This window comes from Mobula birostris, chromosome 9 (genome assembly GCF_030028105.1).
Source record: "Mobula birostris isolate sMobBir1 chromosome 9, sMobBir1.hap1, whole genome shotgun sequence".
NCBI classification, from domain to species: Eukaryota; Metazoa; Chordata; class Chondrichthyes; order Myliobatiformes; family Myliobatidae; genus Mobula; species Mobula birostris.
In genome coordinates, this window is record NC_092378.1 from 6,597,551 (window position 1) to 6,621,062 (window position 23,512).

Sequence of the window (23,512 nt, forward strand, 5' to 3'; positions counted from 1 at the left end):
GTGCACTGCAACAACACACCAAAGTTCCTAAGGCAGCACCTTCCAGACCCACGACCACTACCATCTAGTAGGACAAGGACAGCAAATACCCGGGAACACCACCATTTGGAAAACTCCCTCCAAGTCAGTCACCATCCTGCCTTGGAAACATATCGACATTCCTTCATTGTCGCTCGGTCAAAATCATGTAATTCCCTCCCTATCAGCACTGTGGGTGTACCTACACTTCAGGGACTGCAGCAGTTCAAGAAAGCAGCTCATCACCACCTTCTTAAGGGCAATTAGGAATGGGCGATAAATGCTGGCTTAGCTGGCAACACCCACCTCCCGTGAATGAATAATTTTTTTTAAAAGTACCTGTACATATATATTAAATAGTTAATTAAATGAGTGGTATAAAAATAAAAATAAGGTAGTGAGATAGTGTTCATGGGTTCAGTGTGCATTTAGAAATCGGATGGCAGAGGGGAAAAAGCTGTTCCTGAATCGGTGAGTCTGTGGCTTCTTTCTGTACTTTCTCCCTGATGGTAGCAATGAGAAGAGGACATGTCCTGGGTGATGGGGGTCCTTGATGATGGATGCCACTAAATTGCACTAAGACCGGCTAAAATGGAGTTGTTCTTTTTAAAACCAAAAGAAAAAACAGGTATGATTTAACTGAGGTCAGGAATTTTCATCCTGAAAGGTTCACTCGCGTATGTATAAAAATTATCTAGAAAGAGTATTTACTGATACCATAGCCTAGGCGGTCACTGAGAGAGAACATTATGAAATGGATTTAATTTTCCTACCACTTTTTCTGTCAGCGTGAACACGGCAGGCTGTATGGCCTCTTTAGTGTATTATATATTACTGACTTTTTCCATTAAGGATAAATAGTAAATATGTCTTTACAGTCGTACCTCGGTATCCGCGGGGGATTGGTTCCAGGGTCGCCCCCCCCCCCACCCGCGGATACCAAAATCCGTGGATGCTCAAGTCCCTTATATAAAATGGCGTAGTATTTGCATATAACCTACGCACATCCTCCCCTATACTTTAAATCATCTCTAGATTACTTACAATATCTAATACAATGTAAGTGCTATGTATATAGTTGTTATACTGTATTGTTTAGGGAATAATGACAAGAAAAAAAGTCTGTACATGTTCAGTACAGACGCAACCATTGTAGTTCTTCTGGGAACGCTGATGCTGCCTCGGCATCAGCCAATGCCGATTCTCCCGTGATCTTTAAGCTCTTGAGGCTGTAGTGCTTTACATAGCTAGCCAGCTATCCCTTACTAGCCTTAAACTCCTTCCTCTCGCTCACAAGTAGCAAGCGAATGAGACGCGAGGCGAACAATGCTCAAACGAGTGCTGGAGAGAGACTGAGGATCTGTGAAATGGCGGGAGGCTACAGCAGGGTATGCCGACACATCACTTCATTTGCGTGGATTCACCGTAGTGCTCGGCGCGCAGCAAATTCAAGTTTTGCTTTTTGGAACTTGCTGGAATTTTTTTTCGAATATTTTCGATCCGCGGATGCGGAACCCGCGGATATGGAGGGCCGACTGTATATGTCAAAATATATATTTATATATTAACTATAGATTTAACTTCCAGTAATGGAATTTTTTTGAATTTTAAAGCTAATAGCTTATATGGGTTAGATAGAAGCCATTGCACTTTAATTGATACCCTCAGATGTTTTATCTAAGACGAGGCTGCTATTTTAAAAATTGAAGAGACAAATGGTTTTGCTCAGGTTGGCTATTCATTCAAGGTTGATTTTGATAACAACCACAACCTTGAAGAGAGTTTAATGCATATTGTAAATAACACTATTCTTTTCACTTATGGTTAGATGCTAACTGCATTTCATTGGTTTTGTATCTGTACTCTACACAATGACAATAAAGTTGAATCTAATCTAATCTAATTATTCCTCTGAGCTGGACAGATTGATGCTTGGCACCAATACAATATGATACAATGAGACAAATCTCAAGAAAGATGCCGGAATCTCAGAAGGTTAGCAGTTAGCACCCATCACTGTCTGTAAAAAAAAAACCTACCTGTAACTACTTCCCCAAACTTTTCTTCACTCAGCTTAAACAAATGTCCTCTGGTATGTCCACTGTGACCTGGGAAAGAGGTGCTGGTTGTCGATTCTAACTATGCCTCTCATCATCTATCAAGTTGTCTCTCATCCTCCTGATCACTCCATCCATCACAGGAAAAAGACACATCTACAAGAAAGCAGCATCAACATTCAAAGACCCCCACCATCCAGGCCCAGCTCTCTTCTTGCTGTTACCATCGGGAAGAAGGTACAGGAGCCTTAGGTTGTGCACCACCAGATTCAGGAACAATTGTTATCTTTGATCCATCAGACTTTTGAACCAGTGTGGATAACTTCACTCACCTCAACACTGAACTGACTCCACAACCTATGGAAACACTTTCAAGGACTTTGCAACTCATGTTCTCAGTAATACTTATTTATCTGTTGTATTTACAATTTGTCTTCTTTCACACATTGGTTGTTTCTCAGTCTTTGTGTGTAGTTTTCATTGACTCTATTGCAGTTCTTTGTTTTACTGTGCAAGAAAGCAAATTTCAGTGTAGTACATGGTGACACATAGATACTTTGATAATAAATTTACTTTGAACTTTGAAGGGGAAACACCCTAGCTCACATAGCCTCCCTTCATATGACATGGCAGTACTCTGGTAAATCTCCTCTGAAGCCTCTCTAAACATAGAAAACCCACAATACAGGCCCTTCGGCCCACAACGCTGTGCCGAACATGCACTTACTTTAGAAATTACCTAGGATTACCCATAGCTTCCATATTCTTCCTATAACCTTGACGTAACCTTGCACTTTCTCTGTACTGTAACACTTCATTCTGCACTCTGTTATTGGATTACCTCAGGAGTCCCCAACCTTTTCTGCACCGCAGACCGGCCGACGGGGGTGGTGTGTTAATCACGACCAGAATATAGGTGATAAGTCAGCTATAAGTCACTTATCAGTGGCTAATACACTCAATTTTGTTTCTAAGGGTTTATCTAACAAATTTAATATTAAACATACAGTGCATATTTTCCTTGCATGAATATAGTGATAAGTCAATTATAAGTCATAAGGGGGTTCCTTATGTCCAGTCTATTCCGCAATTTAGTTTTCGTTGCATTCTTTGCAGAAAGCTCCGCTTCGCAGAGATACAACGTTGGAAATGGAAGCAACGTTTTCAGTGGCTATCTCAGGATTCAGCCTTGACTTTCATCCAGAATGCCGGCAGAGATGTTATGTCAAACATACTTTTCAGCCCACCGTCATTTGCAAGCTCAAGGAGTTGATCTTCTTCCCGCGCTGACATGGATGATTCACCAGGGACATTCACAAGTGGGTCACAGACCCATTCCTTTGCACGTCTTGGGTCATTTGCGGTTGGGAAGTAACGCTCGAATTCTGTCGACAGCGAAGATAGGTGTTCACATACCAGCTGTGAGCTTCAATCTCTCCCAAATTCCCAACTAATTTTGGGAACATGTCAAATATGCTCCTGTCCACTCGCCGTCCCCACAGTTCCAGATTGGCTGTGAAAGCAGACACTTTATCTGCCAACTTGAAGACAGTTGTCATTCTCCCCTGAAGTGACAAATTGAGTTCATTGAGCAGGTTGAAAATGTACATAGATAAGCGAGTTTTGCTATCCACTCCTCGTCACTGAAGTGTGCTGCCAGTGGTGACTTTTTTCTGGAAAGAAATCTCTGTAGCTGCTCTCTTAACTCAAAAACCCTGGCCCGGGCTCTCCCCCTTGATAGCCACCTGACTTCAGTGTGTAAGAGAAGGCGTTTGTGCTCTGCATCCATTTCCTCGCAAAGCTGCTCAAACAGACGTGAGTTAGGGCTTTTGCTTTGATGTGATTGATAACTTCAAGAATGTCATACAATGTGCTGTTAAGATCAGGTGACATTTTTCAGCAAGCCAGCATTTCCCTGTGTGTGACACAGTGTGTGGACTGGCATTCAGGAGCAACCTCTTTGACTCGGGTAGTGAAGCCAGAGTCGTTAAGCCATTCCAAAAGCTATGCTTCGATGTCCTCTGCTATGTCATTGATTCTCCTTGAAACTGTGGTAGCTGAAAGAGAAACCTGTGCCATCTTGTTAGCTGCAGCTTCTCCCAACAGTTCACGGTACATGTCCTTGGCAGCAGGAAGAATCAATTCTTCACCAACAGTGAAAGGCTTCTTAGCTTTAGCAATACGGCTAGCCACTAAGTACAACGCACTTAGAGCAGCAGCAATTGTGGAGGTGATGGCTCTCGGCACTTGCTTCTGTCCCGCTTGCTCACGTTTTTTTCCGCTCAAGAAACTCAACAGGTTTGTCTTTAAGTGCAGGGTGCTTGGACTCAAGGTGCCGAAGCAGTTTTGAGGGCATCTTTGCCTCATTAGACAGCTTGTCTCCACTTGGAGCGTGCGAGTCACTGGTTGCAATAAAGCCATATTTTATGTACGACTCGTCGTATTTTCTGTTTTTTTGCAGTCTTGGCCTCAGCTGTCTCTGTGTTATCATCATCGTTAGGCCTTTTATGTCCCCTACTATCTCTTCCAAAGAAACTCTCAAATGACATTTGCATTTCACTCATCGAGTAGTTGTAGGTTAATGACCAACTGATGTTCTCGCGTGGGTAATGACCTCGCGTGCGTTCAATTTCAACAGTGGGCGTGACAGGGAATGAGAAAAGGTATAGTTGACTCATATCGTTTCCTCGCGGCCCAGTACCAGTCCGTGGCCCGGTGGTTGGGGACCACGGGATTACATGAACTACATCAACGCACTCTTGTAACGGATTAATCTGTATGGACGTTATGCAAGACATTTTTTCACTATAGCTCAGCATGTGACAATAATAAACCAATTTATCAATTTACTTTAGCTAACTGAGAATCAAAATTGGATACAAATTTATCCTTAAGTTTTTTTAAAGTCTTATTGCTATCCATATATTATAGTCGGCACAGTATCTGTTTTTCCTTTCCAGAAAACAATCTTCTTATTGAATATATACACACTTAGTGTTATCATGGTGTGTTTCAAAAGTCTCATATTAGTGGTTTGGACACAAATAATTATTTAGTATATTGAATTACAGTAACAAAAGTATACTCAAATATTTCTCATAAACTTTCTTATTTATTATCACAATAACTTTAATCATTAAGTATCCCAAGATGCAATTCAGGAAGGATTATGGAACAAAATGTCACACCTATATATCCACATTTTATTTTACAATTGCCTCAAGACATCCTACTATGAATGTATACAAAGACTGATTGGAGATGTGTCCATAAATCTATCTTAAAATAACTTCTCTAAAATAATGGCAGACTAATTCAGAAAGTCAAGAGGCATGGGATCCAGGGAAACTTGACTATGTGGATACAGAAATGGCTTCCGCATAGAAGGCAGAGAGTGGTACAAGAGAGAGCATTTACTGCTTGGAGATTAGTGACCAGCGGTATTCCATAGGAATCTGTTGTTGAACCCCCGCTCTTCATGATTTTTATAAACGCCTTTGATGAGGAAGTGGAAGAATGGGTAAGACTGCAGATGACACAAAGGTTGCTGGTGTTATGAGCTATATGAAGAGTTGTTGTAGGCTGCAACAGGACGTGGATGGATGCAGCGCTTGGCTAAGAAATGGTAGATGGAGTTCAACCCAGTAAAGTGTGAAGTGGTTCATGTTGTAAGCTTGAGTTTGAAAGCAGGATACAGGATTAATGACAGCATTCTTAGCATTATGGAGGAATCACATCCATAGATCCTTCAAATTTGCAGCACAAGTTGATAGGATTGTTAAGAAGGTGTATTGTGTGTTAGTCTTCATTAGTCGGGGGATTGAGTTCAAGAGCAGTGAGGTAATCTTGCAGCTCTATAAAATCCTGGTTTGACCACACTTGAAGTATTGTGTTCAGTTCTAGTCGCCTCATTATAGGAAAGATGTAGAAGCTTTAGAGAGGATGCTGAGATTTACTAGGATGCTGCCTGGATTAGAGGGCATGTCTTCCGAGCTAAGCTCAAGCAAGCTAGAGCTTTTCTCTTTGGAGCAAAGGATGTTGAGAGGTGACTTGATAGAGGTGTGCAAGATCACAAGAGGCATGGATCGAAAGGGTAGCCAGAGACATTTTCCCCAGGGCAGAAAATAGCTAATACAAAGTGGCATAATTTTAACATGACTGAAGGAATATAGGATGGATGTTAAAGGTAAGTTCTTTACACAGAGTGGTGGATGCGTGGAAAGCCTTGCCGGGGCGGTAGCAGAGGCAGACACATTAGGGACATTTAAAAAAAACTCTTGTATGTTAGAAAAGTGGACAGCTGTGTAGGAGGTTTGAAAGTGGGAGATCCAAAATGATAGGAGAAGACAGGAGGGGGAGGGATGGAGCCAAGAGCTGGACAGCTCTTGGCTCCATCCGCCCCCCTCCTGTCTTCTCCTATCATTTTGGATCTCCCCCTCCCCCTCCCACTTTCAAATCTCTTACTAACTCTTCCTTCAGTTAGTCCTGACGAAGGGTCTCGGCCTGAAACGTCGACTGTACCTCTTCCTAGAGATGCTGCCTGGCCTGCTGTGTTCACCAGCAACTTTGATGTGTGTTGCTTGAATTTCCAGCATCTGCAGAATTCCTCCTGTTTGCGAGCTGTGTAGGAGGGATAGGTTCAATTGATCTACAGTAGGTTAAAATGTTGTTAGCCAAAGGACACGTATTGTGCTGCATTGTTGGACAATTATACTGTACAGTACAGCTTTATCTAATTTTTGAAACTTTTTATAAGCAACATGAATAAATAACTTTCTGCCAATGTTCATTTTTTCCTCTGAATTATAGCAAGAATCAATTAATAAAATTTAGGAATAGTGTGTCATCCAATCAGTTCTAGTGATGGATTATTAATTATATTTTATTCCATTCTCAACTGACATACATAAATGGAAATATCAGAATCATTAATTCAAGAGCTGAATTAAGTGCTTTGCCAGGAAGGTGTCATGTGCCTAGTTAGGATGCTGTTACATAGATATACAACACTGAGTCATGTCATCTGCAGAAATTCGCTGATGACTCAGAAATAGTTGAGTGTATGATGGGAGGATGAATACAGGGCCCTGGTGAAGGACTTTCTTAAATGGTGCTGAATCATCTGCGACTCAACATTAGTGAGACAAAGAAGATGGTGATGGAGACTAAGCTTGCACTGCTCCCTTTTACTATTGACGGTGAGGACATGGATGTGGTGAGGACCTACAGGTACCTGGAGGTGCACCTGGATGACAGACTTGGGTACAGCACCAACATAGAGGCTGTGTACAAGAAGGTCTAAGGTCCTATGGAGTATGCAGACCTCTCCTTCACATATTCTACCAGTCTGTCGTCGCTAGTACAATCACCTATGCGCTGGTGTGGTGGGGGCAACGGCATCAACATGGCTCATGGCCCAATAGGCTCAATAAACTGATTAGAAAGGCTGGATTAGGAATCGAACTGGACACACTGGAAGCCATGGTAGAACAAAGCACCCTATGGAAAATCCTGGCAATTCTGGACAATGTTTCTCACCCTCTGCATGCCACCTTGACTGAACAGAGGAACACTTTTAGTAATAGACTAAGACAACTGTACTGCTCTAAACAGCGCTATATAAGGTCTTTCTTACCGCTCGGCCATTAGGCTCTATAATGAGCCAACTTATAGCTGGGGAAGTGATGAATCCCTCCTGTTAGACTGTTTGAGGTAACTTATTTTTTATTCTTTCTTACCTCTCTTCTAATCTTTGTGTATCTGTGCACTTGCAATGCTATTGTGACACTGCAAATTCCTTTGATATCAATAAATGATCTATCTATAAAGCAACACACATCAAAGTTGCTGGTGAATGCAGCAGGCCAGGCAGCATCTCTGGAAAGAGGTACAGTCGACGCTTCAGGCCTGACGAAGGGTCTCAACCTGAAACGTCGACTGTACCTCTTCCTAGAGATGCTGCCTGGCCTGCTGCGTTCACCAGCAAATTTGATGTGTGTTGCTTGAATCTCCAGCATCTGCAGAATTCCTCGTGTTTGCGTATCTATCTATAAATTTGTGTTGAGATTCACTGGAACAATGCCTCACAGCATTTAAGTATTTCGGCAAATATCTGCTTAGCCAGGCTACTACTGGTGGTGTTAGTAAATAGAATCACTAATAAAGGCTCTTGAACAAAGGGGACGACTTTACTCACCCATCATTGAAATATTCCCACAATCAATTGACTCACTTTCAGTGGCTCTGCATCTCACTCAGCATTTATTTATTTTTTTTGTGTATTTGCAGTTTATTGATTTCTGCAGTCTGCTTGAAAGCCCAAGTCTGGCAGTCGTTCATTGTTACTATTCCATAGATTTGTTGAGTATGCTCACAACGAAATGAACCGCACGGTTGTAGATGGTGATATTTGTACTTTGATAATAAAATTTACTTTGAACGTTAAATTACTTGATGATGGGCTGAAAGGTCTGAATCTGTATAAATGTAACTACTCTTTCAGCTGAACTGCAGGGCGGAGGACAGAAGATGGGAAGGGACAGGCGTTAAATCTCCCGCATTTTCCATCGGTTAGTGATTGAGGGTTTCTCAAAGGAAAAAGAGTCCCTTCGTTCGTGCCAAAAAGGGAGAACGTACGGCAACGTGTTGGAGGTGCATTACTGACAGGGAAGTGCGAGAGTACCGCGCACCTGCGGGCGGCATCACGCCACAGCTGCCGGGAATCGATCCCCGCTGTCACCCTCACTGGCCGCCGCCGAAAGCGGAACAGTTCTCGCGAGAGTTCAACCAGGCGCTCGCGCGCTTGAACGGAAAGTGGGTTTAGAATTTCGGGAGCAGATTCGAAAAAAAATGGTTCAACTGCCGGAGGGTCCCGGTTTCCATGGTAACCGGGCCTAATCTGCCTCCTTCAGTTTACAGCCCACTTCTTGCCGACTAGGACGCGCTTTCGCCGCGGAAAGCTGTGAGGTCTTTATAACTAAGCCGAGGAGACGGTAAGCGCCGGAGACGAAGCGACTCCTGTGCTTCGAGCTTGGGTTTCCAGTCCGAACGAAATCGATTAGATCCGCGCCTAGACTGGCCGGGATTGAATTCGTGATCGGGGCCAGAGGTGAGACTAAAGCGGGAGCTCTGCGTGAGTGATGCCATCGGTGTAATCATTGCGAAATTGCTGTAGCACGCTGAGAGTTGTAACTTGTGGTGTACGGAGGAAAGGAAGCACACCACATGTTACAGAAACCGCTGAAAGCCCCCTCCCTTCATTCCCGGTTCAGGGGTAAGCTGTCACTCCTAGAATTCAGAATCAGGTTTAATATTGTGAAATTTGTTGTTTTGCAGCAACAGCACATTGCATTATGTAATAATAACTAACATCCTGTCATTAAATTAAAATGTTTTTATGCAACTTACATTTCTCCGCATAGGTCATGTAACTGTTTTTCTCTAATTAAAAATATACGTCCTCTAGTTTTATAAACACTGAGCTTTTCTGGGGCATTGAAATTTGAAGGGATTCTCCTTTGGAATGAAGGCATTTCTTCTCATTGTTTCTGAAGGCTGTCGATAACCTAGATAGTGGAATCAGGCAAGCCCTGTAGGAACTATATACATTTATATGAGATAATTCCTTCATTTTTCTAAGACTCCAGAACGGACGCTGCATAACGAATGGCGTTGGACAAACTGAGACTGCCTATGGAAAGCTGTTTCAGGTAGAGGACCTTTTATCATCACTATAAAACAGGAACCTCATTGTGTAGTAGAACAGGGAAAGGCCAGGATCGAAGGGGGAGGAGGAGGCTGACTGAGTTGGCTCGACTGGAAGCTGGCTGTGTTTTGCTTGATGCGTGAATGTGGTTTGGAACCTGTTGAGGGAAAGAGAGTGGGGAAGGAACGGAAATTGCTGGGAGGGGGTCGTGTGGGTCCGGTAATGGCGGACAAGATAAGAGGCGGGGTTGAGGGAAAGAAGGTGGAGAAGGAGAGGGATAGAGACTTGGGACCAGAGGTAGGCAGCTGGGGAGAGGTGGATTATTGTGAAGGGAGAAATAAAGGGAATGAGGAGGTAGTGAGGGGTCGAATGAATAAAAACCAAGACAAAGCGAATAAAAGAATAAGAAATGCTAGTGGAGAAAGCTCTGAAAGTGAGGAAGATGAACAAGCTCAGAGAGGAGGTGTTGTCATAATTAGGTTTAATGAGAAGGCTCAGGGACATATGAAGAAAATTAACCCGTTTGTGCTAACAACAACTCTGACAAATAAGGTAGGGGAAATAGTATTTGCAAAAGTCCTTAATGATGGCAACTTATTGGTAAGATGTGCGAATGAGGAACAACTTGAGAAAGCACTCAAGCTAAAAGAGATAGGAAAATGCAAGGTGGAATACACTGGGAGGGTGGGAGCACAAAACTGGTTGTAAAGGAGTGATCATGGGGATACCAATGTATAAATATGGAGGAGATAAAGAGGAATATCAAAGGAGGGAAAGTAATGAATGTTCAAAGACTGAAAACAACAAAGGAGGGAGTGAAAAAGGAAAGTGAATCAGTATTGATTGAATTTGAAGAAGAAAGAGTGCCAAGGAAGGTGTTCCTGGGTTTCATGAGTTACCCAGTAAGGATGTATGTGCCAAAGCCACTGAGGTGCTATAATTGTCAAAGGTGGACATGTGGCTAAAAACTGTAAAAGGCAGAGGAGATGTGCTAGATGTGGAGGTGATCATGAATATGGAAAGTGCGGAACAGGAGTTCAACCGAAATGCTGCAATTGTGGAGGAGCTCATAATGTTGCATATAGTGGGTGTGAGGTTGTCAGACGGGAGACTAAAATTCAAGAAATAAGAGTGAAAAGAAAGATCACTTATGCAGAAGCTGTAAGAATGTCAAGAGAACACAATAATGCTCCTAATGAACAGGGAGCAATAGGGATACGAGAGATGCAACAAAGACCAAATGACAGGATTTATGTAGACAGAAAGGGTCTAGTAACATTCATTGCAGGAGTGATTAATAGCACGGCTGAGGTAAAGTCAAAAAGTGACAAAATTCAGCTGGTGGTAAAAGCAGCAGTAAACCATTTAAGGTTAGTAGGACTGACATGGGAGGAAGTGAGGGAGAACCTCAGTTATCAGTCAAGCCAGGAAGTGTCATGTGTTGTTTAATACTAATTATGGTGATTCTTTTACAATGGATGCAAGGAGCTTACTGGCCAATAGCCAGGAATTCAAGCACTTTATTAAAGAAATGGTTGTAAAACCGGATGTAGTGTGTACTCAGGAAACTTGGTTAAAACCAACTTTAGACTTTGTGGTATATGGGTATACAATGATAAGGAAAGATAGAAATCTAGGGGGAGGAGGGGGTTGTGCTATGTTAATCAAGCAGGGTATACCATATAGGGTACTGGAAAGAGGAGATTATCAGGAATACATAGTGGTGGAAGTGTGGGAGAGAGGGGAGGGAGTGGTTATAATTAACTATTACAATCCATGTAAAAGGTTGGATTTGGACAGCCTATTAAAGATACAAGGACAAAACAGACATAAAATAGTGTGGTGTGCAGATTTCAATGCTCATAGCACAATATGGGAGGATCAGATTACAGATCCAAATGGAAAGGTAATTGAAGATTTGATGGAAGAAAGGGATTTGGTGTGTATGATTGATGGTAGTGGCACAAGGATAGATATAACAACAGGAACTGAGTCAGTGTTAGATATTACGTTAGTATCTAATACCTTGGCTGGCATTAGTAACTGGGGAGTTAGGACTGCTTCAACAGTAGGCAGTGATCACTACCCAGTTTTGCGTTCAGTGGGTGAAAGAGTTGAAGTAAGACCAGGTGGCGGAACCCCAAAGTGGGTGTTTGAAAAAGCTGATTGGGGTAAGTTCCAGAAGTTGAGTGAAGAAGGGTTGACAAAGATTGATATTTCTGGAAATGTAGATGAATTAAACAGTCAGGTGACTTCAGCAATTATCATGGCAGCAGAAGGATCTATACCTAGGAGTAAAAATAGGATGAATAGAAAACTGGTACCATGGTGGACAGAGGAATGTTGTCAGGCTGTAAAAAACAGAAATAGAGCATTCAGGCTAGTTAAAAGAACCCATAATATGCAGCATTTGGTTCAATATAAGAAAGCACAGGCAGTGGTGAGAAGAACTATACGTCAAGCTAAAAGGGCAAGTTGGAGGAGTTTTTGCGACAAGGTAGGAAGAACAACACCTGTGGGAGAGATATGGGGAATGATTAAGAGGATGGGAGGAGATAGAAGGGAATGGGAATATCCAGTAATGATATCTGAGGAGGAAACTGCAGTCTCCAGTAGGGATAAGGCTGAGGTCATGGTCAAGTCATTTGTACTGATACACAGTTCAGAAAATTTGTCTGAAGAAGGGAGAAGAAGAAGGGAAAGAATAATGAGCCAACACCCAGGTGTGTTAAGCAGGAGGGAAGGAACAGATGATATAATTGATGATCCATTTACATTAGCAGAAATGGTGAGAGCAATAAAGAGATCGAGACCAACCTCCCCAGGGAAAGATCTGATATGCTCTGTGATGCTAAAAAATCTAGGAGAAGGAGCGCTCTTGAAGTTGCTGCATTTTTATAACAGAGTGTGGGAGGAGGGAAGATTACCAAGTGCATGGAAAGAAGCAGTAGTAATTCCAATAAGGAAGCCTGGCAAGGATCTGTCAAAACCCACTAGCTACAGACCAATTGCATTAACATCAAGTATATGTAAGATAATGGAAAGGATGATAACAGAAAGGTTATCATATGAGCTTGAGAAAAGGGGAATGCTGGCAATTTATCAGAGTGGTTTTAGAAAGGGAAGGAATTCCATGGACTCAGTGATTATATTAGAGACTGAAATAAGGAAGGCCCAGGCAAATAGAGAGTCAGTAGTGGCAGTGTTCTTTGATATTGAAAAAGCCTATGATATGTTGTGGAAGGAAGGATTATTAATTAAACTGCACAAGATGGCGGTTGGTGAGAGAGTTTTTAATTGGATTAAAGATTTTTTGTTTGGTAGAAAAACTCAAGTTCGGATTGGATCAGAATTATCAAAACAGTACATAGTGGAAAATGGCACACCTCAAGGTAGTGTGATTAGCCCATTACTTTTCATCATTATGATCAATGATGTCTTCACAAAGGTACCAGTGGATATAGGTAGGTCACTGTTTGCGGATGATGGGGCCTTGTGGAAAAGAGGCAGGAACATGGAACATATAATCAGGAAACTACAAGAAGCAATTGATGAAGTGGTGGAGTGGGGTTATGATTGGGGATGTAGATTTTCAGTAGACAAAACTCAAACTGTATTTTTTACCAGGAAAAGGGGTGAGGTAGGGAAGAAGTTAAGGATGTATGGGGTTGAATTAGAAAGGGTTGCATCATTTAAATTTCTGGGAGTTATATTTGATTCACGATTAACATGGGCAGACCATATCAGGAAAGTTGAGGAGAAATGTAAAAAAGTAATAAATGTGATGAGACGTTTGACTGGTAGGGAATGGGGAGCAAGTTGTTCAGCTTTGAAGAGAATGTATGTGGCTTTAGTAAGATCTGTATTGGATTATGGAAATATAGTATATGGATCAGCAGCTAGGTCTCTTATAAGGAAACTGGATGTGATTCAGGCTCAGGCCTTGAGAGTGTGCAGTGGGGCTTTTAAAACGTCACCAGTGTCAGCCCTACAGGTAGAAATGGGAATAATGCCTTTGGAACTAAGAAGGATGCAACTGATGGCAAACTACTGGGCTAACTTGCACGGGCACAATGATTCTCACCCTACTGAAGGAGTGTTGCAGGAGTGCTGGGAAAATGGGAGGTTTCAGATGGATACCCTTAGTCGGGTAGGGAATGATATCGCGAAAGAATGTGGAGTATTTGATCTGAGGATAAGTCCTTCAGTAGTTTATCTGGTTGTAGCTCCATGGAAGCTTGTATGGCCTGACATAGACTGGCATTTGTTAGAGGTAAAAAGGAAAGAAAGATATAAAACAGACTTGGTAAATGCATTTAACTGTCATGTGTTGGAAAAGTATAGTGATTATACTCACATTTATATGGATGGTGCGAAGGAACCTGAAACAGGAGTGACAGGGTTTGGGGTGGTAATACCAGCAAAAGAAATTGGAATCAGCAGAAGAACATCTAATAAGTTAGGGGTGTTTACAGTGAAGATGCTGGCAGGGTTGGTTGCGTTGCAATGGGTGCAGAAAGCCAGACAAGCCAAAGCATTGATATGTTCAGATTCATCCTCAGTTCTAGCAAGTTTAAGGTCTTTTCACACAAACAGTCGGCAAAATGTACTTTATGAAGTCTTTCAGTTAGTTACAAGAATTGCAAATCAGGGAGGTCAGGTAAAATTTCTATGGGTTCCAGCACATGTAGGAGTGAAGGGGAATGAGAGGGTGGATGAGTTGGCAAAGAGGGTGTTAAAGAAAGAAAATGTGGAAATGCACATTAGTATCAGTAAAGCAGAGGTTAAGTGTGTAATCTGGGAAAAAGTCAACCGAATGTGGCAAGAAAGATGGGACAGAGAGGGGAAAGGGAGGCATTTATATCAAATACAAAAGAGTGTTGCAGTTACTAGGGTAGGTAATGGAAACAGAAGAGAGGAAATTGTGTGGACTAGGTTAAGGCTGGGGCATTGTGCATTAAACAAAACATTGAAAATGATAGGGAAACATCAGACAGGATTGTGTGAGGAATGTCAGGAAGAGGAGTCAGTAGAACATGTAGTTTTGTGTTGCAGCAAGTATGGGATACAGAGAGGGATGATGAGAAATAAATTAAGGGAGTTGGGGATGCAGGAATTCACATTAAAAGGGTTGCTGGGCATGGGTGAGAGAGCACAAGTCCGGGTATTTTTAGCGTTTTTAAGGGGTACAGGGGTTTTTTTTATAGAATATGACGAATAAACAGGAATAGGATACTAGGATGGTCAAAGATGGGAGGGTGAAGTGTAGGTTTGTGTGTGTGTGTGCACGCGCAAGTGCGCGCAATTGGGTGAAGGGATTTAGAATGTATGTCTAGTGCACATTCTGGAGCAGAGGGTGGCGGTAATGCACCATTAAGCTGGATGCCAACCGCCATAAAACAAGATACAGACGGACAGACAGTAGTAGAACAGGTGAGGGAGGGCAGTGGATTGAACACCTGAAATCTCTACAATGGGATGAAACGATAAATGTAGACATTAAGGGGCAGTTCTCTATAATTTGCTACTGCAGTCTAGGAAATATAAACAGAAATTGCTGGAAATGTTGAACAAGCAGCTTGGGGCTTACCTACAGGAAAAGAAAATGTTAACATTTCAAGTTGAAGGTCCATTGTCTCCACTCCTAAAGAAAGAGAATGAGTTTGTGAAGCTGAAGTCTGATAGAGCAAAGCCATGGGTATAACCTGTATACGAGATTATCCGCCAGTGAGTGAATGGGACCAATTAGAGAGAGAGCAAACACAAATGAAAGGATGTAGGAGTAGCAAGATGTAGAACAGGGAAGATATATTTGCTTGACAGCTCAGGCTGGACGTGACCTCCATTTGCAGAGGGAGAAAGCAAGTTGTCTGAATTCAATATTTCTCTCCTTCCTGGTGCTGAGAAAGGGTCATTGACCTGAAAAGTTAACTCTATTAAGTTTTTTTTCCCTTGATTTTTATTCATAGCGTTGTACTGCTGCTGCAAAGACAACAAATTTCGCAACTTATACCAGTGATATTAGTCTGATTCTGCTACAGGTACATGGTTCACAGAAAGTGGAGTCACAGTTAGACAGGAAAAGGAAGAAGGCCTTCATAAGTCAGTGTGTCAGTGTCATTTATTATTTACTTATTTATTGAGATACAGGCAGAATGCCATCCCACCCAGCGTTCCCCCGAATTAATCCTACCCAGATCACGGGGCAATTTACAAGGATGAATTTGAGTATATAAGTTAGGGGATCTTGTTTTGAGTTTTTAACAGGATTATGGTGAGGCCATACTTGACCTGATGAAGGGTCTTGGCCCAAAATGTCAACTGTTTATTCATTTTCGTAGATGCTGCTGGATTTGCCGAGTTCCTCCAGCATTTTGTGTGTATCAACATGGGGTTTTGTGTTCATTTTGATCATCCTGCTACAGGAAAGATGTTATTAAACTGTAAAGATCGAGAAAAATTAACAAAGAAGTGGCCAAGACTTCAGGGACTGAGTTATGGGAAAAGGTTGGAGAGACTGGGACTTTATTCCTTAGTGCATAGGTGACAGAGGTTATAGAGATGTGTATAAAAATCAAGAAGGACATAGACACAACAACACACATCAAAGTTCCTGGTGAACGCAGGAGGCCAGGCGGCATCTCTAAGAAGAGGTACAGTCGATGTTTCAGGCCAAGACCCTTCGTCAGGACTAACTGAAGGAAGAGTTCGTTTTTCACAGATTTCAGAGCAAGTTTATTAAAGTGCATATATGTCATCAATTACAACCCTGAGATTCATTTTCTTGTGGGCATTTACAACAAATACAAAAATACAAACAGAATAATAATAAATAAATAAATAAGCAATACATATTGAAAGCATGAGATGAAGAGTGCTTGACAGTGAGTCCATAGGTTGTGGAAACAGTTCAGTGATGGGGCAAATAAAGCTGAGTGAAGCTATCCCCTCTGTTTCAAGAGCCTGATGGTTGAGGGGTAATTGTTCCTGAACCTGATGTTGTGAGTGCTGAGACTCCTGTACCTTTTTTGTGATGACAGCAGCGAGAAGAGAACATGTTCTGGGAGGGTGGGGTCCCTGATGATGGCTGCTGCTTTCCTGTGACAGCACTTTTGTATAGATGGTGCTCAATAGTGTGATAGTGTGAAATAGCTTTACCCATGATGTACTGTGCGACGACTACTTGTAGGATTTTCCATTCAAGGGCATTGGTGTTTCCATACCCGGCTGTGATGCAGCCAGTCAATAAACTCTCCACCACACACCTATGGAACTTTGTCAAAGTTTTAGATGGCAAGCTTAATCTTCACAAACTTCTAAGAAAGTAGAGGTGCTGTAGGAAAGTAGTGTTGGGGAGAGGTGAAAGAGAGGGTATAGGTTTATGGTAAGAGGAGAAAAGAAGTGTAGGATTCCCTCCCACCTCCTCTCAAACTTCACCCTACACATGCTTCCATTTCCCATTCCCACAACTCCAGACAAGCACCTTTGAGCTCAATGCCATCAGGCAGTGGTCAACACAGAGCATCCTACAAACACTGCAGGAGGAGTCGATAGACACCGTGAGGTGAGTCCCCAAGCGGACTGTCCAGACCATCTGGCAGAATGCTTTATCATCACACCTCACCAACAGGCGCCAAGACTTCTGCCTGGCGGTGAAAGTGGCCCTCCCAGCCAGATCCTTCCTGCATACTCAGAGCATCATCTCAAAGACCCACTGTCCACTGGGTGACTGTAGTGGGGAAGAGACAGTAACTTGCCTCTTTGCAAACTGCGGGTTTGCAAAGAAGGTTTAGAGTAAGATGAAAGGGGCTGTGTTACTTTTCATCACAAGCAACAGCATGATAGAGAACCCTCTGATCTGCCAGCTGTTTCAAGAGAGAGACACACACAGACAAATATCAGGTGCTGCTGGCAGATCATCAACTTGGTGAAAGATGCTTTTTAGTCATCCCAAAGCATGTTGGTCTGCCACCATATGGAGATGTATGTATAGGAATGCTGCCAACTGGCATATTCCAGGCTGCAGGAGTACGTACTGAGGAAAGGCACTGAAGCTTGGTTGGGAAGGGCCTCAGTGAGTGTTTGTCTAGGGGAGAGGGTGGATGGAGAAAACCCCTCAATTATTGTAATATTTATTATTAAAACCCCAGAGTGCCACATGACAGCCTGGAATGCAATGGCTAAGTATGTAAATAATGGAAAGGCATGGAATGGTTTATTCTTGTAAATTATGAATCTCCTCTCACCCTTATCTTACACTCCCTCCTCCCCACTGTTCCCAGTTCCCCCTCCCCTACCTTCACCCCCGTTTTGCACCGTTGCCCCATCCACCCCCGTTGCCTGCTCCTCGTCTCTCCTGCGTGTATTTTGTTTGTGGAGCCTTTTGCTATTGTGTTCGGGCATGTCCGGGCAAAGCCCGGTGAGTCAGCAGGAACAAACACTGTCTTTGCTCGGGCATGTTCGCACAGCCTGGTGAGGCTCCGCCTGAACATGTCTCCTCCCACATCTTCCAGTTTAAATGGGACGCCGGGAGCGCTTTAAACGGAGGTGTATCTCGTCGCTGTGTTTAAGGTATTTACAGCTATTTTGAATCTATTTGCTTTTGAAGATGTATGAAGGACAATTGTTGGTTTAGGAGCACTTCTGAAGAAATGGCGACAAACAGCTCTACGTTCTGCCTCGGCACTTCGCAAGATCAAATGCTGTCTTCAGAGCACGAAAGTCAGGTATTTTCTTTTGGTTTCGTAGATACCGTTTAAAAAAAAATCCTCGAAAAATGTTTCAACTTTTTTTTAGTTGCGTACTTATTAAGAACATGTTGTCTTCTTTCTTCTTCCTTAAAAACGTTTTAGGTGAAGCCCAAGCCGCTTTTGCTTAAACTGCTGCGGTTTGCAGGTGCGCAGAATGAAACCTTTACAGTGAAGGAGGTTAGTCTACGATTCAGTGATGTATTGATAAGTTAACTCATGAGTTATGAAGCCACAACAGACTGCAGGTGCTGTAATCTGGTGCAAAACACAAACTGTTGAAGGAACTCTGGGTCATGCAACCCTCAACCATTTCCCTGCCTCCACAGATGATGCCAGCCCTGCTGAGTTCCTCCAACAGTTTTTTTTAAGCTTATTACTTGTACCTAAACTACAACTGTGCAATGTATCTAAAGTCGGAGTCACCCGAGTCAGATTTTCAGGTGGATTCCACACGCAAGTTCCCTGAAGGTAATATTAAAAGCTTCAGCATTAATAATTTGCAAACACGTACAGTTTAGGTCACTCTCTTATAGGAAAGACATTGCCAAGCTAAGAGAGGGTGCAGAGGAGATTACAAGGATGCTGTATTGACTTTTGGGGGCCTGAGTTGTAGGGATAGGTTGGACACACTGGATCTTTAGTCCTCGGAGCGTAGGAGAATGAGAGCTGACCTAATGGAAGTTTATAAAGTCATGAGGAGTATGGATAAGGTGCTAGTCATCATCTTTTCCCCAGGGTTGGAGGGTCCAAAACTAGAGGGCACAGATACGAGATCAGAGTGAGGGGAGATGTAAGAGAGATCAGAGAGGTAACTTCTGTGTAACTTTACACAAATGGTAGTGAGTACCTGAACAGAATTGCGACATAATGTGGTTTCCTACACAGAGAGGGAATGGTTTGGAGGTTTATTGGCTGAATGCGGGTAACTGGGACTAGCCAAGAGAATGCTGTGGTTGGCATGGACCAGGTGGGCTGAATGGCCTGTTTCCATGCTGTATAACTCTATGACTCTAATGTCAGCCAAAGTGTAGGCTTGCATTTGAGTCAAAATGTCAGATACAGGATCCTAGTTTCAAAGTTTATTGCACAGTCTTAGGTGAGATGTGAAACAGCAAACATTTCAGATTACTAACTGTTCATGAGAACTGAGAAAGATAAAAGAACATGGGATATAGAAAAAGAGGAATGGAAAGAAAAAAATAAAAGTGATCGAGTTCAAGAATAAAGGGTAGAAGTGCACGGCAAAAACGGTGGAAGTGGAATGTAATGAAAAAAATGAGGGGGATATGTAATAACAGCAAAATATTAAGACCATAACAAATAGCAGAAGTAGGCCATATTGTCTGTAATGTGCCTAATGAGGTTGTGTTAAGCTTACATAGTCTATATTGGGCAATGTACAAAGCTGCAGGCCAGCTAGAATGATGCAAAGAATTAAATGACATGTGATTGGAAATTTGTGATGATTGTCTAGAGCAGGTGTAAGAGTCACAAACCTAGCTTCCTTATGAGCTACACACATCAAAGTTGCTGGTGAACGCAGCAGGCCAGGCAGCATCTCTAGGAAGAGGTACAGTCGTCATTTCGGGCTGAGACCCTTTGTCAGGACTAACTGAAAGAAGAGCTAGTAAGAGATTTGAGAGGGGGAGGGGGAGATCGAAAATGATAAGAGAAGACAGGAGGGGGAGGGATGGAGCCAAGAGCTGGAAAGTTGATTGGCAAAAGGGATGTGAGAGGATCATGGGACAGGAGGCCCAGGGAGAAAGAAAAGGGGCAGGGGGGGGAACCCCAGAGGATGGGCAAGGAGTATAGTCAGAGGGACAGAGGGAGAAAAAGTAGAGAGAGAGAGAAAGAAAGAATGTGTGTATATAAATAAATAACAGATGGGGTACGGGGGGTATATAAATATACCTCCTCCCCCTCGTGTCTTCTATCATTTTGGATCTCCCCCTCCCCCTCCCACTTTCAAATCTTTTACTAGCTCTCCTTTCAGTTAGTCCTGACGAAGGGTCTCGGCCCGAAACGTTGACTGTACCTCTTCCTAGAGATGCTGCCTGGCCTGCTGCGTTCACCAGCAACTTTGATGTGTGTTGCTTGAATTTCCAGCATCTGCAGAATTCCTCGTGTTTGCGTTCCTTATGAGTTGACCATTTCAGTGTCTTGCTTCACAGAACTTTCTTTTTAAAATATTTCCTCCTACTTATTAACGTTAAAGCATTGTATGACAGTGAAACGAGCCATTTGGCCCAACATCCACACTGACCTGCCATATTAATACCATTTCCCAGTACTTGACCCATTGCTTTCCATATAGTTCAGTGATGGGGTAAATGAAGCTGAGTGAAGTTATCCCCTTTGGTCCAAGAGCCTGATGGTTGAGGGGTAATAACTGTTCCTGAACCTGGTGTTGTGAGTGCTGAGACTCCTGTACCTTTTTCCTGATGACAGCAGCGAGAAGAGAGCATGTTCTGGGTGGGTGGGGTCCCTGATGATGGCTGCTGCTTTCCTGTGACAGCACTCTGGTGTAGATGGCGCTCAATAGTGTGGAGGGCTTTACCCATGATGTAGTGTGCGACTACTTTTTGTAGGATTTTCCATTCAAGGGCATTGGTGTTTCCATACCCAGCTGTGATGCAGCCAGTCAATATACTCTTCACCACCATTTGGCCCAACATCCACACTGACCTGCCATATTAATACCATTTCCCAGTACTTGACCCATTGTTTTCCATACCTTAGCAATTCAGGTATTTATCCATACATTTAACTGCTGTCAGCAACTGAACTTGAATCTCTTTCATAGGAAGTGTATTCCAGCTGCTTGTCACTTTCTGGATGAAAGGGGTACTCTTTGTATCAGCTCTAAATCTCTTCTCGTGCCCTAAATCTACATACCCCAGTTTTTGCTACCTGATTTGGTGAAAAGTTTCTTGTTGACCCTATTTATATTCATTTTCTATACCACAGTCCTCTTACCTCCATCACTTTGGGAGAACAGACTTAGTTTCTCCATTCCTTCCTCATAACTGAACTGTTCCACACTAAGCAATATTCTGGCAAATCTCCCCCACAACATCTCCAGTGCTGGCACATCTTTTCTCTAGTGTGGTGACCAGAATTGCATGCAGTACTCTTGCTGAGGTTTCACCAAAGTTTTATACACATAGGACAGTACAGCACAGGAATAGGCCTTTCACCCATCTAGTCCATGCTGAAACAATTTAAACTGCCTACTCCCATTGACCTGCATCTGGACCATAGCCCTCCATATCCCTGCTATACATGTACCTATCAAACTTCTCTTAAACATTGAATTTAAGCTTCCATGCATCACTTGTGCTGGCAGCTCATTCCACACTCTCACAACCCTCTGAATGAAAAAGGTTCCTTAAGCTTCTCACCTTTTACCCTTAAACCATGACCTCTGGTTATAGTAACACCCAGCCTCAGTGGAAAAAGCTTGCTTGTGTATACACTATCTATACCCTTCATAATTTGGTATACCTCTATCAAATCTCCTCTCAATCTTCTATGTTCTAAAGAAAACAGTCTTAACCTGTTCAATCTTTCCTTATAACTCAGGTCCTTCAGATTAGACAACGTCCTTGGAAATTTTCTCTGTACTCTTTTAATGTTATTTACATCTTTCCTGTAGGTAGGTGACCAAAACTGCAAACGCTGTTACTAATTAGGCCTCACCAATGTCTTATACAACCTCAACATAACATCCCATCTGACATGCTCAGTACATTGACATATGAAGGCTAATGGGCCAAATGCTTTCTTTATGATCTTATCTACCTGTGATGCTACTTTCAACGTATTATAGAACTGTATTCCCAGATCCCTTTGTTCAGCCCATTTATTCCAGCTGATGCAGCTCTACTGACATCTACTATAAGCCTACAGACTCTCACGGCTACCTGGACTATTCCTCTTCCCACCCTGTCTCTTGCAAAAATGCCATCCCCTTCTCGCAATTCCTCCGTCTCCGCCGCATCTGCTCTCAGGATGAGGCCTTTCATTCCAGGACAAAGGAGATGTCTTCCTTTTTTAAAGAAAGGGGCTTCCCTTCCTCCACCATCAACTCTGCTCTCAAACACATCTCTCCCATTTCACGCACATCTGCTCTCATCCCATCCTCCCGCCACCCCACTAGGGATAGGGTTCCACTTGTCCTCACCTACCACCCCACCAGCCTCCAGGTCCAACATATAATTCTCCGTAACTTCTGCACCACCTCCAACGGGATCTCACCACCAAGCACATCTTTCCCTCCCCCCCCCCCCCCAATTTCTGCTTTCCGCAGGGATCGCTCCCTACACGACTCACTTGTCCATTCATTCCCCCCCCCCATCCCTTCCCACCGATCTCCTTCCCAGCACTTATCCTTGTAAAAGGAACAAGTGCTACATAGGCCCTTACACTTCCTCCCTCACCACCATTCAGGGCCCCAGACAGTCCTTCCAGGTGAGGTGACACTTCATCTGTGAGTCGGCTGGGGCGATATACTGCGTCTGGTGCTCCCGGTGCAGCCTTCTATATATTGGTGAGACCCGACGCAGGCTGGGAGACCGTTTCGCTGAACACCTACGCTCTGTCCGCCAGAGAGGGCAGGATCTCCCAGTGGCCACACAGTTTAATGCCACATTCCCATTTTGATATGTCTATCCACGGCCTCCTCTACTGTAAAGATGAAGCCACACTCAGGTTGGAGGAGTGACACCTTATATTCCGTCTGGGTAGCCTCCAACCTGATGGCATGAATATTGACTTCTCTAACTTCTGTTAATGCCCCTCCTCCCCTTCACACACCATCCTTTAATATATTTTTTATTTTTTCCCCCTTTTTTTTCCTCTCTATACTTTTTCTCCCTCTCACTATAACTCCTTGCCTGCTCTCCACCCTCCGGGTTCCTCTTCCCCACTTCTCTCTCTCCCCAGGCTTCCCGTCCCATGATCCTCTCCCTTCTCCAGTCTGG

The 23,512-nt window shown here is 43.1% G+C and overlaps 1 protein-coding gene across 7 annotated transcripts in view; it reads left to right on the forward strand.

Moving 5' to 3' along the window:
- Window positions 1–8,881: 8,881 nt before the first annotated feature.
- Window positions 8,882–23,512, forward strand: part of mdm2 (MDM2 proto-oncogene) — a 51,745-nt gene continuing 37,114 nt past the window's right edge. For 4 of the 7 annotated variants that reach the window (XM_072267438.1, XM_072267443.1, XM_072267442.1 and 1 more), the window contains exons 1-3: window positions 8,882–9,183; window positions 18,389–18,506; window positions 18,633–18,707. In XM_072267438.1, coding sequence (XP_072123539.1) covers window positions 18,393–18,506; window positions 18,633–18,707 — 189 coding nt within the window. In that variant the 5' untranslated portion in view covers window positions 8,882–9,183; window positions 18,389–18,392. Of the gene's footprint in view, window positions 9,184–9,297; window positions 9,349–18,388; window positions 18,507–18,632; window positions 18,708–23,512 lie in introns of those variants that run through there. The other 3 variants (XM_072267441.1, XM_072267439.1, XM_072267440.1) reach the window with 3 other exon arrangements.